The following is an 18,880-nucleotide window of genomic DNA, read 5'->3' as shown; positions in this document are numbered from 1 at the left end:
ATTGGTTAGGTAGTTACATAAGTCAAAAACAGTTTTAATACCTTTAAACAAGCCAAGTGACAAAAATTGATTATTTCGATAATTCAACCGATTGTTTTTCTCTTAGCTTAGAAAAACACTTTTCTTTTTAAAACAGATTGGGAAAGCTTTGTGCAAGGGTCAAGAACTGATCTTTACATAGATTCTAAACACTCTAATATAAACCCAAACCAAAAGCAGCGCAACTTCAAGATTCATCATGGATTTGAAACACTAAAGCTCCCATGCTCTACAAATTTAACATGCATTTTTCATAGAATGAATGAAAGAATAGTATGAAAAACATGTTAAACCAATTGAAAATTAGTATCAAATTAGCGTTGGCTAAGTTAGTACTACTTAGAGTCAGTCTTCAAAAACAACTAATTAGTTAGCGTCAATGATTTGAGTCTTACAAACATGCGACACAAATCCGACACTATTAACTAATTAGTGTTGATTTTTGTTTGTTAGCGTCTTCTAATATTAAATTATGTGAAAGCCTATAAGCCATCTTGATAATATCTTGGCTCGATAGACATATGTAAAAGGAGAGTTTATAAAGTTCCACATCACCTAGTTCAAGTCTTGGGAGCGTGACTTATATATCTAGTAGACAATTTCACTTTAATATTAATAGATTTTAAGCTAAAATATATGATTATAACAACTTACTGCCAATTGATTTTAAGTTAATATCTACCACGAACAAGAATATTTTCAGTAACAAGAACATTTCAAGCATATATTTTTCAAGCATATTGATTAGTTTAATAACAAGAACATTTCAAACATATTGATTAATTTGTTATGGAAGGGTTAGTGAGGAGGAAAGAGACATGATTTTTAAACAACAGTTAGATATAAACAAAATTCTCTCCTAATTTTGAAATTTTAAATATAAATTGAACTCCATTGTTAAGTAACTAAACAAAAGATAAAAGATTGAAAGGATTTGAATTCTTTTTATCGTCAATATGTTATATCACAACTTGTTAAAGCTTGACAAAATGAACAACAAGCTTTAGTTCATTATAAACCAAACACTTGCTTCATCCAAACATTATTGACATATATGTATAAGTAGATAAATCTAAACTTTATTGACATATGTATAAGTTGATAAATGATGCTTAAACAAACTTCCTACTTTATAATTTTAAATTATGGCAATTAATTTATTATCCATAACTTTCAAAACTATTAGTTTTCCTTGGATTTTTGGTGGAAAAGTATATTAATGCAAATCCTAGGTGCATTTGTTTTTGGGAAAAAATAATTAAGTGAACGGACTACGTAACACGTGTTTTTTTTATCAGTATTAAAGAATTTCAATAAATAGAAGTACCAGAGTAGAGTAGTTCAATCCATATATAAAATTTATCTAAAACAATATGAATCACTTCTAAAAGCACCTCCACCACCACATGACACAAAACATTAAATGAAACAATAAAAAAAAAAAAGATTAAAAATAAAACATTGTCAAAATAGGACTTCTTCACTTCTTGTACTACTAATCTTTATTTTAATATTTTTATAGTTCATTGATTTCAACTTTTGGATTCACATTTGGCACTTAGCCAAAACACAGAGAGGATTCTTCTTATGCATTGTAAGTCCTGGTAACACTTCTGTATCAATGTCTTCACTTTTCATTCCATCTGGCAATGCCCAGTCAAAGGAATAAAGAAGGTTAGCAAGAATAACATCCAATGCGGCAAATGCCATATGCATACCTGGGCAAATCTTACGACCAGCACCGAATGGAATGAAACAAAAATCTTGTCCACGATGATCTATAGTGCTGTTTAAAAACCTCTCAGGTTTAAACTCTTCTGCATCTTCCCAAGCTTCAGGGTCTCTGTGAATAGCCCAAGCATTCACGTATATTATTGTCTTGGCTGGAATTTCATAACCATCTATCATGTATTTTTTACTTGATTCTCTTGGTACAAGCAGTGGTGCTGGTAAGTGCAATCTGAGTGTCTCTTTTATCACTGCTTGGAGATAGGGAAACTTTTGAACATCATCCTCTTCTAAGAAAGGTTTTTTACCACTTAAACTCCTTATTTCTTCTTGAACCTTCTTCATAACTCTTGGATGTTTTAATAGTGAAGTCATGACCCACACTGATGTGACTGCAGTTGTATCTGTTGCTCCTACCAGTATGTTCTGTGGAAGAACAAATCTTAGTTAGTATTCAAATAAAGCATTTTCTAAGGAAAAAATCTATGATCTATGAATATTAGATTATATGATTCCTTACTTTCATAATCTAGAAAGAAATGAAACAAGAATACGAGTGATGATGTAAGTTTTCTCTGCAAATTGAAGTAGGCAAAGTAAAGGGAAGGAGTGGAAATTCAAACCATGAGCACCGCTTTGATGCTATCGTTAGTGAGATCCATGGATAACGAATTGTCTTTCTTGAGTTGAAGTAAGACATCAACTAAATCTTCTTCTGCAGTCTTGTTATCAGAATCCGTATGTTCATCAATGACTTCTTGGTAGAACTTATCCATGTCCTTGAAATTTCGTTCAAGACGTGCATGCAGTCCCCTCAGTTTATCAACCCAACCCATGAAAGGAATATAATCTGAAACAAAGAGGGTACCCATCAGGGCTTCACACTCTTTGAACAACCTGTGAAACATTTCAGTTCCTTCCTCTTCATATCTTCTCCCCAAAGCAATTCTACATATAACAGTGCTACTAAGAGATACTAACACTTGATTCAGATTTGTAACTTCTGAAGTTGAGGCATGGCTAGATATGTTTTGTATCATCTGCTTGACCTCAGAATGTCTTATTGAGGAAAGACATGAGACGCGTTTGGAGCTAAAGATATGCATAACACAGATTTTTCTGATTTCTCTCCAATACCTATTGTATGGGGAAAATAGCATGTCTAACCCATTATAGGAGAGTTTCTGTTGGGCAAGTAATTTAGGTCGTTCACAACACTCTAGGTCATGGTCTTTCATTACCTCTTGTGCCACTTTAGGTGAGGAAACAACTATTGCTTGCCTTAAACCTAATTGAAGGGAAAATAAAGGACCATATTTCTTTGAGAGTTGCCATAACTGGATATGAAGGGAAGAACTATCTAGTTGAAGAAGATTTCCTACTATGGGAAGACCTCTAGGACCAGGTGGAAATGGTGGGCTTTTGAAAGTTGTACGGTATTGGAAGAAGAACAGCAAAAACACAGGAAAAGTTAGGCAAAGAATTAGAACAAGTGTTGAGAACATTGTGACCTGAAAGAGAGAATGCTTCAAAGAAAGCTTACTTATTACTGATACAACTCCTCTTAAGTTCAGCTTCGTGGGAGTGATTTTTAAATGGGTGTGAGCAAAACGTTTAGATGAGGAGTCTAAGGACACAATTTTTAGGAAAAATCTATTTTAATAACTCCATATATTATTAAAATATTAAATTACTTTTTTATTAAAATATGAATTGAATTATTGAACAAAATAATATATATATATATATATATATATAACATTTACATAAAAGGTAAATATTACTACACTATGAGAGAACAATGAATTAGTTTAATCAAAATAAATATTTTTTCCAATTTACATAATTCACTCGTTTTTTTATTATATTATATTTAGTGTTTTTAATTAACTTTTTTTTTTATTTTCTTTAAAACTCAGACTAGACAACACGTGAAAAATAATAAAAAATAAAAAATAAAAATGAAAATGAAAATGTGAGACAAAAGTGTTTTAATATTTTATTTTATTTTTATTAAATAACTTAGTATGGACTAAGGTGACAATACCTTAGTGTCACTTTCACTTACGTTAAATGTAATAAAATATTAATTTGCATCCACTTTGTGTTCTCATTCTCATGGACACAATATCATTTTGCAATATTTTTTTTAGCAAAGAATGAATAAATAAAATAAAAATGAACACTTCAGGAGTGTCCCAACCTTTATACAAAAGAGAGTAAACTTATCTTACTCCTAAGTCACAAACCAAAAGCATAACTACAAATTAAGGTCTAACTTATTGATCACTCCCTTCCTTTCCAACATAACTACCACAACACTAGCAATTGCATAAACCTATATTTCAAGACTACTTTCCAAAACCAGCAACATGGTTACAATGACTCTATGTGAATTTTCCACATCTTCCAGAATTAGTAGTGTTGACTCCACCAAGACATCACCTTCTCCACTAAGACAACACCTAAATGTGATTAAAGATGTTGATGTTGATGCTCTTATGTCATACTTTATTGATAGCCTTTAAATCTCTCTGCATTATACTCTTTAACGCCAAACAACAACTATAGGACATGACTTCCTTTGCTTCAAACTTACCACGTACTCTGCACCAAACTACACCATCATCCGTGTATCATCATCACCTGCACCAAAATAATCAACCTTCGTTTCCTCTCATCCAGATCAAAGATATCAAAGACAACAGTAAAACATGCAACAAATTTAAGTTCAAGACCATAAAGCAAGTGAGCAAGTTAATCATTTATACTCACCAAATTTTTGTTGTCATGTTAATGCAAATTAAAGGTGATAAAATCCAATCAGAAAATGAGAAGTTGACTTTCCTTATTTTATGTTTCATCCATGCCCATGATTGGACTTGTGTCATGGTAAAAATTTCTTCAGCATCTATCTTTGCTTGATTAAAACCAGCTTTGTTTCTATGCTTCCAAATACACCATATCACAGAAACCCACAGGCTTTTTCACAACTTATTGCCTTCATTATTAAAGCAAATGCTGGAAAGTTGTACAAAATGTTTAACCTACTCATTATGATTCATCGAGCTAATCCCAAACCACCTATTACACATATTTCAAACTATGATTGAAACCTTACATGAAACAAGAATGTGTGAATCGATTCCTCTTCCCTCCCGCATAAGACACATAACGTATCTATCAACATCACGCCCCTTTTATACAGGTTTAGCTTTGTTGCTATCCTATCCATAAGGCTCTCCACACATAAAACTGCACTGATGGCATAACCTTCAGATTCCAAAGATATACAAACACCTCTGGTACACTCCTTGTTCCATGATTTGTTAGCATTTTATAGGCGGTGTACCGCCCTGGTAGTCGGAAGTGATGACGTGGCACCAAGCTACAGTATAGGCGTGTTGACGAGACGCCAGGTTGGCAGAAGGGAAGGAGGTCAGGGGGCTCGTGAAGTCGCCAGTTATGAAGTTGGCGTGCTCCGATCTCCAGCATACCAGAACCGGCGATCACCCAGTTGAAGATGAAGTCGCCAGATGTAAACCAAGCGACCAAGTGATCAGAGATCGCCGGAGCAAGCACATCGCCGAAGATGAAGGTGGTGCAGATTATGAAGGCGGCCGGCAAGACCACAGGGAAGGTGTACGAGGGCACCCTAACTCGCCAATTCTAGTAGAGATCGCGCTCCCAAGTTAGCTATGCACTGGGCAGTACCATGCATAAGTAACTTAGTCAAAAGAGAGTCAGAAGCAGCGCCCAAGTCAAGGAGGCTCCAGATGATGGCACGTGTACGACTGGATGCGAGCCACGTGTCCAGGTCTGTAACTGTCAGGAGAGAGAAAGTGACCAGGTATTTAAGGGTTCCCCAACGAACTTTTGAGGTACACACGTTCAGATTGTATTCTTTACGCTTGCGAGTTCTTGAGCATACTGTGAGAGAGAACATTGCACGGTTCCTTGAGAGTTCTTGAGTTTTGCTCTTGAAGTATTTGGTGGTTCAGTCACTGACTTGGGCGTTGGAGTGCGATCGGCCGCAGCGGCGCCACTCTGTTCTTTTGCAGGTTCTTGAGGTGGATCGCGACGAAGGACGGAGGTTGAAGCGGTGCACACGTCCATCCAAGTTTGACGAGGCAAGATCCAACGTTCTGGTCAACAGGCAGGATCATCAGGCGCCCACCGTGGGGCCGTGTAAAACTTGTTCCCATCCGCAGCGTGAGTTCTTGGAGGTTTTCGTAATTTTCTGTGTGGTTGTGTGCTGGTGCAACCGTAGTTCGCTGTTCATCTAGTTTTGTTCGGTGTTTTCACGTTTTCCACCGTTCGTTTGAGGTTTTGTTCGGTGAGGTGAAGTTCTCTGCGGACTGCGCGAGTTTTTGTTCGGTGAAGATTTGAGTTCTTTGGTTCGTTTGGTTTTCCGTGGAAGAAGCGGTGGTTTCTGGTGGAGTTGCAGGTTTCTGTGGAGGTTTTCTGTGTTCTTGAGTTTCTTGCGGAGTTTCGCGCAGGTCTGACCGATTGATCGCTGAATCGATCGTCGCTGAAGGGAGTGTTGTTCATTATTCTCTGTGATTTGCTGAGTTTTCATGAGAAAAATGAGAAGCAACCGTTCAAGTCCAGTTGCGCCCGTTGCTGCTGAAGGCGCCGCCGCCATGACCATGGCGCAGATGGTAGAGATCATGCGCTCGTTGCAAGCAACTGTGGAAGCCTCGCGCATAGAACAGGCGAGAATGCATGAGGACCTGGCCGCCTCTCGGGCCAGGAATGATGAGCTTAGCAAAGTGACTGAAGAGCTGCGTCAAGCTCTTCAGGAGCAGCAAGGGCGTCCTATTGCTGAAGAGGTCGCGCCGTCAACGCCGCCTCGTGTTTTTCCTATGCCTTTCGCTCAGGCGATTACTGACACGCCTATTCCTACGAGTGTGGTACCTGTTAAGGCTGTTTTTACCGGCGTGGAGGATCCTGAGGCTCATCTCACCACGTTCCATACGCAGACGATGCTGTCAGGGGGATCAGACGCTGTATACTGCAAGATGTTCGTGAGCACACTCCAGGGAACGACGCTGGAATGGTTTGTGAGCCTGCCTAACGGTCACATTACCAATTTCCAACAGTTCTCGAAGATTTTCGTCGAGCAGTACATCGTGAATAAGGCACCGCCCAGGGTGTCTTACGATTTGTTTGATATAAGGCAGTACCAGGGAGAGTCCCTCAGGGACTACTTGAATCGCTTTGGGGCGCAGATGGTCAGATCGCCGGCCAAAGATGAAGAAATGCTGGTCTATGCATTTAAGAAGGGCGTGTTGCCGGGACCATTCTGCGAGGCATTGATCAGGGCTCACCCCGCCACGTTTGCTGAGGTTAGGCGACTTGCGGTGGCCCACATCGCCGACGAGAGTGAAGTCGCCGAGAAGAGAGGAAGCGTGGCTCCCATTAGGCCACGCGCCCAGACCAGGGTCCAGCCACAGAGGGTGCTGGAGACAGCGGCGGCCAGAAGGGATCAGAGGACTCGCCATCCTTATGATCCAAGGAAGAACAAGGGCAGGGGCCAAGGACGCCAGCAACCAGCACGCCGGGAATACAATCGCCCGCCTAAGCACAAGTTTGTCATGGGATTGGCGGACCTGATCGCCATTCCCAATATATCTGCTAGGTTGAAAGTGCCAGAGAAGGTGGGCGACAAGGTGCTGGGACCCAAGCCAGACGCCTGGTGCGAGTTTCACCAGGGCTTTGGCCATACAGTGGATTCGTGCTTGGCTTTAGGATACCAGCTCGACGATCTGGTTAAGAGCGGGTTCCTAAATGACTACTTGCTGGATAGAAGGACGGGGGGCGCGTCGAGCTCCCAACCAGCAGGTGGAGAAGCCCAGCAGCATGAGATGCCTACGCACGGGGAAATCCACACCATTGCAGGGGGTTTCTCAGGAGGTGGATGCACCGCATCACAGAGGAAGAGGTACGCGAGGTCTGTGATGACGGTGGATATGTTTGAAGACCACTCGCCGGAAGTGGATATTACATTCACCAAGCAAGATCTTCGGGATGTTGTGCCTCATGACAACGATCCCATAGTGATTTCGTTGATCACAACAGGAAGAAAGGTCCACAGGGTGCTGGTAGACCAAGGAAGCTCGGCAGACGTGATGTTTTGGCCGACTTTCACGCAGTTGGAGCTGCCCCTTGACCAGCTGAGGCCCTATGGAGGGTGTTTGTATGGTTTCGCTGGTGACCAGGTGGAGGTCAGGGGGTACATAGAATTGAGGACAACGTTTACAGATGTGGCGGGTTCAAGAACGGAGAAAATCAAATACCTTGTTGTAAACGCTCCTTCAGCATACAACATCCTGTTGGGAAGACCCACGCTCAACAGGATAGGTGCCATACCGTCGACCCGGCACATGAAGGTGAAGTTGCCGTCTATGGAAGGGGTGGTGATCACCATCAAATCCGATCAGAAAGAAGCGAAGAAGTGCTATGACAATAGCCTGAAAAACAAGAGATCGGTGAGTTACGTAACGACCACCCCGCCTCCTGGTGTGAAGCCCAGATCGACAGTAACAGAAGAGACCGCCGGAAGGGACGTGGAGATGGTGGACGCTGAGCTGGGGGAGGGGAACGCTGGTCTGGAGGAGGAAGAGGCAAGGAATCGCCCTGAGGAAGCGAGGGAACTGGGAATCGCCAGGGCGGTGATCGCCAGAGAAACCAGACCAAAACCCGTCGAGCAGTGGCTCGAGAGAGAAATCGGGGGAAAGATCTTCAAGCTGGGAAGATCTCTGGAGGTCGAGCTCCAGGACCAGATTGCTGAGGTGATAGAACGGCATCTGGATGCCTTTGCATGGTCCGCTTCGGACATGCCCGGGATCGATCCCGACTTCTTGTGCCATCATCTGGCGATGGACAACTTGGTGAGACCAGTGCGACAAAGAAGAAGAAAGTTCAACGAGGAGAGGAGGCAGGCGATCAGGGACGAAACACAGAAACTCCTCGCTGCAGGCCACATCAGGGAGGTTCAGTACCCTGAATGGCTAGCGAATGTCGTGCTGGTGAAGAAGAGTAATGGGAAATGGCGCATGTGCGTCGATTTCACTGATCTGAACAAGGCTTGCCCAAAGGATTCATATCCTTTACCAAGCATAGACGCCCTGGTGGACAGTGCTGCAGGGTGTAAGTTGTTGAGTTTCCTGGATGCCTTCTCGGGGTATAATCAGATCAAGATGCATCCCATGGATGAAGAGAAGACTGCCTTCATGACCGAGAGATCGTGCTACTGCTATAAGGTGATGCCGTTTGGGCTGAAAAACGCGGGGGCCACATACCAGAGGTTGATGGATCGAGTACTTGCACCGATGCTGGGAAGGAATGTGCAAGCGTACGTCGATGACATGGTCGTGACCTCACCAGAAAAAAGCAAGCACGTTGCAGACTTGGAGGAGTTGTTCACGACGATCGCCAAGTTCAGGTTGAAGCTGAATCCAGAGAAATGGATCTTTGGCGTGGAGGCTGGAAAATTCCTGGGATTTCTCTTGACTGAAAGAGGAATAGAAGCCAACCCGGATAAGTGTGCCGCCATCTTGGTGATGAGGAGCCCAGCTACGGTGAAGGAGGTTCAACAGTTAACAGGTCGGATGGCAGCCCTGTCTCGCTTCGTGTCAGCTAGCGGAGAAAAGGGCCATCCCTATTTTCAGTGCTTAAGGCGCAATAACAAGTTTGCTTGGACGAAGGAGTGCGAGGAAGCCTTCGTCAAGCTGAAGGAGTATTTGGCGAGCCCGCCGGTTTTGTGTAAACCGCTGGTGGGAACCCCTCTCAGGTTGTATTTTGCTGTAACTGAGAGGGCGGTGAGTGCGGTGCTCGCCCAGGATCAAGATCAGGCTCAGAAGCCTATTTATTTTGTTAGTAAGGTGCTGCAGGGCCCCGAAACGAGATATCAGGCCCTGGAAAAGGCTGCGCTGGCTGTGGTATTTTCGGCGAGGAGGTTGCGCCACTATTTCCATAGCTTCACCATACTGGTGATGACTGACCTGCCCATCCAGAAGGTCTTGAAGAAGCCTGACGTTGCGGGAAGGATGGTGAAGTGGGCAGTAGAATTGTCAAAGTTTGATATTAAGTATGAGCCCCGAGGCCCGATCAAGGGGCAAATCTTTGCAGATTTCGTGGTCGAGCTCTCATCTGAGGCGACACGAGTGGAAGGGGACGACTTCCGTTGGGTACTCTCGGTGGATGGATCGTCGAACCAGCAGGGTAGTGGTGCTGGAGTCATTTTGGAAGCACCCAAAGGCGTGCTAATCGAACAATCTTTGAGGTTTGCCTTCAAAGCCAACAACAATCAAGCAGAATATGAGGCGCTGATCGCCGGGATTTTGCTGGCCAAAGAGATGGGAGCCAGGGTGTTGATGGCTAAGAGTGACTCGCTGCTAGTCACAGGGCAAGTAACAGGCGAGTTCCAGGCTAAAGATCAACAAATGGCGGCTTACCTGGAGTATGTGCAGGAATTGAAGAGTTCCTTTGCCTCCTTTGAAGTAGTGCATGTGCCCAGAGAGCAGAATGCCCGAGCTGACTTGCTGGCTAAGCTCGCCAGTTCAGGCAAGGGGGGTAGGCAGAGGACGGTGATTCAAGAAACTCTGAAGACGCCGAGAGCATTTGTAGCAGATCACCTGGTTTTTCAGATAAGCAAGTCGACGGAGAAAGCGGCGAGGAGTCACAAATCCTTGACTCAAGAGACCTTGAGGTCGCCGAGAATTAGAGCATGTCGAGGAGAGAAGGTGAACATGACGCAGGTCTGCGCCACCCATGAGCTAGACACCTGGATAACACAGTACAAGCGGTGCCTGGCAGATGGCCTTCTCCCGCTGGATCCGACAGAGGCTAGGAAGATAAAGAAAAATTCTAGCAAGTACACAATGATCGATGGTGAGTTGTTCAGGTTTGGGTTCACTCACCCACTCCTGGAATGTGTGTATGGGGAGAAATGCACGAGGATTATGGCAGAGCTCCATGAAGGTATATGCGGAAGCCACGTCGGGGGTCGAGCTCTGGCCGCAAGGACCCTCCATGCAGGTTACTACTGGCCAACGATGAGAGAAGATTGCAAGAGGTATGCCCAGTGTTGCAAACAATGCCAACAGCACGCCGATTGGCACAAGGCGCCTCCCGAGGAGTTGAAGTCGATCTACAGCCCTTGGCCGTTTCATACTTGGGGAATCGACATCCTGGGACCATTCCCGCTGGCGATCAGGCAGATGAAGTACTTGGTGGTGGCGATTGAGTATTTCACCAAGTGGATCGAAGCAGAACCAGTGGCCCAGATCACCGCGCACAAGATCGAAGGTTTCGTGTGGAAGAACATCGTGTGCCGGTTTGGTGTGCCCAAGCGCCTGGTGTCGGACAATGGGACTCAGTTTGCAAGCCACCTGTTGAAGAAGCTGTGCGAAGGGGTGGGAATTCAACAAGTGTTTGCATCCGTCGAGCACCCTCAGACAAATGGCCAAGTAGAGTCAGCTAATCGGGTGCTGCTGAGAGGTTTGAAGAGAAGGCTAGAGAAAGCCAAAGGAAGCTGGGCTGAGGAGGTACCCCGTATAGTCTGGGCGTACCACACCACCGAGCAGTCAGGAACCCATGAGACCCCGTTCAGCTTGGTCTATGGGTGTGATGCAATGATTCCAGTAGAAATTCAGGAGAGCTCGCCGAGATTCCAGAACTTCGTAGAGGAAGACTCGAACGAGGAAAGAAGGTTGAACCTAGATCTACTGGATGAGGTCAGGGAAGAGGCGAGATTGAAAGCTGAGGCGGTGAAGAGAAGGATTGAACGAAGATATAACTCGAAGGTGATGCCGAGACAGTTCAGAGAAGGCGACCTGGTGATGAGGAAAGCCCACCAGTACGAGATGGAGAATAAGCTGTCGCCTAAGTGGACGGGACCGTTCAGAATAACCGAGGCGCTTGGGAACGGCGCCTACCGTTTAGAGACATTGGAAGGAGGGGCGATTCCTCGCACTTGGAACGCCACGCACCTCAAGTTGTATTACAGTTAAGAAGCTTTGTAAGTAAAGACAAACACAAAGTTATATTACAATGTCTCTGTTAAAACAGTTTGAAGGGGGCACTCTTTTTTCCTAAGGAGGGTTTTTAATGAGGCCACCCAATAAAAGAAGAGTTTTCGAAGTTCAAAGTTGTTTTAGATTGCATGCTTGTTGTTTTCAGAAAGTTTTGAAGAAAGACCTTGTCACTTGTATGTGATTTAAGGCAAGTAAAGATATATTGCATGTTTTCTTAAAAGTTTTTAAGTCCTCATCGTCTTTCGGCGATCGGAGGCATCAGTTAAAGTTAAAGTCCTCATCGTCTTTCGGCGATCGGAGGCACCAGTTGAAAGACCTCGACGCCCTCGCGCGTCCTGAGGCGAGATAAAGACCTCCTCGCCGTCAAGTGAGTGCAGGCGAGGAAGAGTGAAAAGTCCTCAGTGTTTCTGGGGGCGAGAAGATGTAACCCCTAGGGCAATGTAGAGGCACCAGTGAAAAGTCCTCAGTGTTTCTGGGGGCGAGAAGATGTAACCCCCGGGGCAATGTAGAGGCACCAGTGAAAAGTCCTCAGTGTTTCTGGGGGAGAGGAGATGTAACCCCTGGGGCAATGTAGAGGCACGATTTAAAGACCTTCTCGCCTATGAGCGAGTTCAGGCGAGTTTAAAGACCTTCTCGCCTATGAGCGAGTTCAGGCAAGATAAAATCCTTCTCGTCTCGAACGAGTTCAGGTGTGGTGCAAAGGGTGGAAGAAGTTTGGAGGGTGGCTAAGGTAGGTTCGAAGAGAACACCTAGTCACCCGGTCTTTGTTCTGAAGTTCAGGAAGGTAGAGAAGGATCCGAAAGGTGCCTCTACCCCCAGATGAAGGAACAATGGCCAAGTTGTGATGGCAGAAAGAAGCTGATATCGCTAAGAGTCTTTGGCGACCATGAAAAGTTCATGCAGTGGCAAGAAAGTTAAAGACCCGTTTTGATGAAGCAGGGCGGGTTAGCGGTGTCTTAAGCCATTAGTTGAGTTAAAGTTCGTTGTTTGAAGAGTGATTTTACATTAAGGTTCATTGCCTTGAGATTACAAGTTGTTAGATTGGTTGTTACTCGAAATCGAAGCAGTTCGAAGCAGTTAAGTATATGATCGCGCTTACAAAAGTACTAAGTTATTTCTTTGAAGCAATTTGTGCAAGGAAAGTTAAAGCAGCTAAAGAAGTTATAAGAAGAAATACAAGGACTTTGTCATTAAAGTGAGTATCAGATTCAGAACATATGTACAGGGAAATATAAAGTTTATTACAATAATGTGAAAGGAGAAAGCGTAAAGATGGTGGATGAGGGGAAATCAATTAGTCTTCAGCGGGAACAACTTTCCCATCCACCACCTCGTTGTTAAGGGACACCATGCTAAGATCCAGATCGGGGAACAAGCAGGCGAACTGTTCTCGTGCAGCCTCGAATCCAGCAGCCAGAATTTGGGCAGAACTCAGATTAAGATCTTCAATCTGTTTCTTAAGTTCTTCAGCTTGCTTCTTTAGCCCCTCATTCTGCTGCTCCAGCTCTTCAACTTGCTTCTTGAGTTTTTCGACGGTTTCCTGAGCTTGAAGAATGTCTTCAGCAACCTTCTTGGATTCTGCCTGCACCTGGACCAGTTCAGCAGCGAGCTTCCCTTTTTCCTTGTTGGCTTCGGCAAGCTCAGCCATGGCGTCGTCCCTCGCCTTCTCCACCTTTCCAAGGAAGACCTCCCGATCGGCTGACCTTTGCTCCAGTTTTTTCACCTTGGCGGCGTCAGTTTTTATTAGGGCCTCCAGGTCAGCCACTTTGACGCGATAAGGTACAATCTTGCTCTCCAGCTCAATCTTCTCTTGAGCCAAGAGTTGTACCTTATGGCGGAGATCGGTGGCCTCCTTGCGCGCCACCCGGAGCTCGGTGCTCATTGCATCTTCTACTCGGGAGTGTTCAATCTCCGCGAGTGTTAGATTGCAGGACAACTTCTCCGCCTCGATCCTTATAGTTCTGTTCTCAGTTCGAAGGGCGTAGAGGTCGTCCTGGAGCTTCCTGGTGGAGCTCTCCACAGCCCTAGATATAATGGCGGGGAAGTCCTCTGCCATCATCTTCAGTTTGGCAGAGAGAGGCTCCCACATCCTCTTAACCTCAATAGAGAGACCTGCCTGTGGAGGCACCGGGTGGGCCTGTTGTTGGTTTTCGCCGCCACCTTCTTGAATTGGTTGCTCAGCAGGTGCTTCTTGGCGTGGTGGCGACGTCGGGGATTCAGTAATCAGAATCGGAGAGTTGTGGGCAACCTCATCCCCGATTGGTGCGATGTTGGCGGTTGAGGCATTTGAAGGAGGACCCCCTCCAGCTGATACGTAAGGTGTGGAGGCGCTCGGGGGGTCCTCCATGAAGTTTGGCTCGGGGGCCTCAACCGCAGGTGGCGCAGACGCCAATGGAATTGCTTGGACTGGTGAAGCAGGAGCTGGTGGGGGTGGCAATGATGGAGGAGCAGCAGGCGTAGATGGCGGTGTTGATATTGGAAGAGGGGGTGGAGCAGATGGTGAAGAAGGTGCCACCCTCTTCCTCTTCGTGACAAGGCCATCTTCAATTGCCTCTTCGTCTTCCTCTTCCTCCTCATGGACTACCTGGGGGGCTTTCCTCTTGGGTTTCCTGAGGACAAGCTTCTTGCGTTGGTTGGCGGGTTGGACATCGGGAGGAGCTGGGCCCCTGGGTGGCGATCTGCCTTGAGCAGCGGCGATCTCCACCACAGAGTTTGGCACGGTTTGGGAACCCGATGCCAACCCGTGGGTTCGGGCGAGCGCCCTCAATTCAGCGAGCTTGCCCCGGCCCAACATATTATCTGCATAAAGCGAAGATGCATGGGTTAGCTCAAAAAGAAAATAAATGCATAAGGCAGTATGCAGCAAAACAGATAAATAGTGCAGAAAAATAAAACCAAAGTCTTGCGCACAACGCCCAAGACGCCCAGAAACAGTTAACAAAGGCAATGTTAGAGCAAAGACTTAGACGTTCTAACCTATACGAATTTCGAGTTGGTCCTCGAAGAACTCGAAGCAGATGAGTGTGGTAGTGAGGAAGGTGATGTTGGCGTCTGCCACACTCTTCCAGAAGAAGCAGAGATCCCTGTCCAAGGCACCCATGCTATCAGGGCTCCTTGGCCTCCTGAAGCTGCTTTTGGACTCTTTGTTCCCCTTGTTTACCCAGTACAAGGGGAAACCGTCGAGCAAGGAAGCGTCCTTGTCGTTGGGGCGCACCTGGACAAACTTGCCCTTCCAGTCTTTGTAGGATTGCTGGAAGATAGAGAGGATCGACCTCCCAGCAATCCCGTTTAAGCTTACCCACAGGCGATCTCCTGGGTGCTTGGCTTCAAAAAGAAACAAGAAAACATCCACCGACGCTGGTAGCCCCAAGTGGTCGCACATTATCTGGAACGCCCGTATGAACGCCCAGCTGTTGGGGTGAAGCTGGGCGGCGGCGATGTCGAGCTCGGTGAGAAGCTCCCTTTCAAAGCGGGTGAAGGGAAACCTAAGTTTCACCTTCTTGAACAGGGTGGTGTATATGAGGCAGAACGACCCGCCGGTGTTCCCCTTATCATCGACGCACACCGGCATGTCGGGAGGGAAAGGTAGCACCGTCATCTTCTCGTCGTGCTCCTTGTGGAATGATTGGTGAGGCTCATCCCCCTTCGTCAATCGCAGAACTGCCCCAGCAGTGTTTACAGAAGATGTTTCCCTCGACAAGGTCGAGTTGGCCCAGGGATATAGTTTTTTGAAGTCTGGTGGGGGGACGGAGGCTCCTCCGGTGACAGGCGGAGTAGCCTGAGCCGGGTTGGGGCGGGAAGGTGCAGGCCTCTCAGCCTGAGAAGACGATAAGGGGAAACATCGTCTGTGAGGAAGGGTTTCGTGACGAAGGAGGAGGATTTGGGGTGATCTTTGAGCGAGTCATTGTTGAAGCTGCAAAGGAAGAAGAAAAGGAAAAATGATCAGGGTTTGCAGAGGCTGACTCGATCATGAAAGAAGGGTGAAAAACGAACGAACATAGGATCGTTGTGACGTTGACGGAGCCCTAAGTTACGAAGAAGGAGAAATGGAAAAAACAACCCACAACGTATGCACCAGACAGTTAAAGGATGATGCGAATCGGTTAAAATGCAGGAAAAACCAGCAGAAGAAGGAAAGGAAGTACCTTTTTATGATCGGGAAGGCGATGAAGGATGTTGGTGATTCAGAAGGTTGAAGAACGCTGAGAGCTTTTTTGCAGAAGAGAGTTGGAGCGTCTGAGAAAACGAAGAAAGTGATGGAACAGTGAAGCGAAATGAGTTTAAGGGTTTTTCGAAATGGGTTTGGGAAGCGCAAACGTTAACTGAAGGCAACCGTTGATGAAGCCACGTGTCGAGCGATGGGTGAGGTGTTTGGTGGAGCGTCAGAGAAGCAGAAAGTACAACCGCTTGAAATTCTGCGCCAGTGCCACGTAGATCGGTATTGACGTGACTCTTTTAGTCTTTTCGCTGGACAAGTCTTCGCTTAAGACTGGGGGGGCTTGTGTACCGCCCTGGTAGTCGGAAGTGATGACGTGGCACCAAGCTACAGTATAGGCGTGTTGACGAGACGCCAGGTTGGCAGAAGGGAAGGAGGTCGGGGGGCTCGTGAAGTCGCCAGTTATGAAGTTGGCGTGCTCCGATCTCCAGCATACCAGAACCGGCGATCACCCAGTTGAAGATGAAGTCGCCAGATGTAAACCAGGTGACCAAGTGATCAGAGATCGCCGGAGCAAGCACATCGCCGAAGATGAAGGTGGTGCAGATTATGAAGGCGGCCGGCGAGACCACAGGGAAGGTGTACGAGGGCACCCTAACTCGCCAATTCTAGTAGAGATCGCGCTCCCAAGTTAGCTATGCACTGGGCAGTACCATGCATAAGTAACTTAGCCAAAAGAGAGTCAGAAGCAGCGCCCAAGTCAAGGAGGCTCCAGATGATGGCACGTGTACGACTGGATGCGAGCCACGTGTCCAGGTCTGTAACTGCCAGGAGAGAGAAAGTGACCAGGTATTTAAGGGTTCCCCAACGAACTTTTGAGGTACGCACGTTCAGATTGTATTCTTTACGCTTGCGAGTTCTTGAGCATACTGTGAGAGAGAACATTGCACGGTTCCTTGAGAGTTCTTGAGTTTTGCTCTTGAAGTATTTGGTGGTTCAGTCACTGACTTGGGCGTTGGAGTGCGATCGGCCGCAGCGGCGCCGCTCTGTTCTTTTGCAGGTTCTTGAGGTGGATCGCGACGAAGGACGGAGGTTGAAGCGGTGCACACGTCGATCCAAGTTTGACGAGGCAAGATCCAACGTTCTGGTCAACAGGCAGGATCATCAGGCGCCCACCGTGGGGCCGTGTAAAACAGAGGTATGACATTAATAACATATTTTATAAGGCAAACTCTTCCCGCAAAGGATAGGCTCCTCCCTTTCCACACCGAAAGTCTCTTTTTGATCTTTGATAGAACAGGTTCCCAGAAAGAACACCTAGATGGATTACCACCAACAGGTAGTCCTAAGTAGGTGAAATGTAATTCCATTAGGCTACAGTGGAGTATTTCAGAGTACGTATTCATCACATCCCTATCTATTCCAATTGCTCCTATTTTACTCTTGTGGAAATTTACTCTAAGGTCAGAGCTTAATTCGAAACATCTTATTATAGCCTTGATAGCCATGATATTCTGCACACTGGATTCACAAACGAAAATGGTGTCATCCGCAAACTAGAGTAAATTCACAGCTACGTTCTTGTTCAAAACTTTTATTCCCGAAAATAGGTTTTTTCTTGTCGTTTGTTTTACCAACCCTAACAAACCTTGTGCCACAATTAAAAATAAAAAAGGTGTCATCGGGTCCCCCTATCTAAGGCCTATGGAAGGTTTGAATTCTTTTGTTGGGCTATCATTGACCAGAACAAAAAATAGTAGCAGATTCTAGGCAAACTCTGATCCACTGTATCCATTTTTCCCAGAACCCTAATATGCCCAACATGTAGAATAGGAACTCCCAATCCACCGAATCGTGTGCCTTTTCGAAATCTAGCTTAACAACCACCCATGTTCTCCTTTTTCTTTTAAGTTCATCCATAACCTTGATCACTACAAGGACACTTTCTAATAACTCTCTATTAGATAAAAAAGCTGATTGTGACACATTGATCACCTTCTCAAAAACTTTTTTAATCCTTCTAGATAACATCTTAGCCAGAGTCTTGTATAAACACCCTACCAGTGAGATGGGTCTATATTCATCTAGAGATTGAGGGTTCTCCGAATTTGGAATCAGCATTATGAATGATGCATTGCAGCCTTTCGGTATCTTCCCTTCACTATGAAAGTATTTTACTGTACCAACCACCTTCTTTTCTAGTAGATCCCAATGCTTCTTAAGAAAACTGAAGGTTATTCCGTTTGGATCGGGGCTCTTACTACTATCACAATCTTAGATTGCATCCTTAATTTCTTTCTCTCTAAAAGGTTTAACCAACAACATGTTATCTGAGTTTGTTAGGGCTTTAAATTCCACGTTATCCAACCTGACACCTATATCCTCAACAATAAACATCTTATTTTTGTAGAACTCTTTAACCATCTCTTTCACCTTGTTTGGTTCTTCCATCCATGTTTCGGAACTATGAAAATGTACTCCTTTGATCTCATTTCTCATCCTCCTCCATTTAATTGTTGGAAATATTTGGAATTGGAATTTCCCTGTTTAAACCATGATGCCCTTTACTTTTGTTGTAGGAGGGATTCATTTCTCATGTTAATAACCTGTAACTAGCTTAGAAGCTCCCTTCGTTCCCTGATTTTATTTCATCCAGGTTATCCACATCATTCAACATATCAAACTCTTGTATTTATTCATAATATCAAGTTTGATCATATCTATATACCCAAAAACCTCTCTCTTCCACCCTTTCCAAATCACTCTTTAACATTTTCAATTTCTCTTTTAACATCTGAAATTTGTTTCCCTGAACCGATTAGCCTTCCTATTTTCTTTTTACAAAGCTGCCAAACTCCTTATCTTCCTGCCATATATCAAGAAATCTGAATGGTTTTGGACCCCAATCCACCACATT

The 18,880-nt window shown here is 45.2% G+C and overlaps 1 protein-coding gene across 2 annotated transcripts; it reads right to left on the bottom strand.

Annotated features, from left to right (window-relative positions):
• Positions 1-1,376: 1,376 nt before the first annotated feature.
• On the bottom strand, positions 1,377-3,390 carry LOC137818735 (5-OH-xanthotoxin synthase). 2 transcript variants are annotated; one of them, XM_068622314.2, is made up of 2 exons: positions 2,391-3,390; positions 1,377-2,193 (listed from the first exon to the last, which is right to left on the bottom strand). In XM_068622314.2, the coding sequence occupies exons 1-2, from the start codon at positions 3,270-3,272 to the stop codon at positions 1,585-1,587; spliced, it is 1,491 nt and encodes a 496-aa protein (XP_068478415.1). In that variant the 5' UTR covers positions 3,273-3,390; the 3' UTR covers positions 1,377-1,584. The 2 variants fall into 2 exon arrangements, 1 of the variants encoding a protein (XP_068478415.1); XR_016516402.1 differs by having other exon boundaries at positions 2,054-2,193; positions 2,288-3,378.
• Positions 3,391-18,880: the final 15,490 nt, after the last annotated feature.

This window comes from Phaseolus vulgaris, chromosome 10, assembly GCF_051622355.1.
Source record: "Phaseolus vulgaris cultivar YP4 chromosome 10, ASM5162235v1, whole genome shotgun sequence".
NCBI lineage: Eukaryota > Viridiplantae > Streptophyta > Magnoliopsida > Fabales > Fabaceae > Phaseolus > Phaseolus vulgaris.
The sequence above is the reverse complement of the archived record's forward strand: the minus strand, read 5'-3'. Positions and strand labels throughout refer to the sequence as shown.

Coding starts and splice junctions, on each gene's coding strand:
- LOC137818735 (XM_068622314.2), bottom strand. CDS start 3,272: ATGTTCTCAACACTTGTTCTAATTCTTTGCCTAACTTTTCCTGTGTTT. Junction 2,194..2,390: donor GCATCAAAGCGGTGCTCATG/GTTTGAATTTCC, acceptor GTTCTTCCACAG/AACATACTGGTAGGAGCAAC.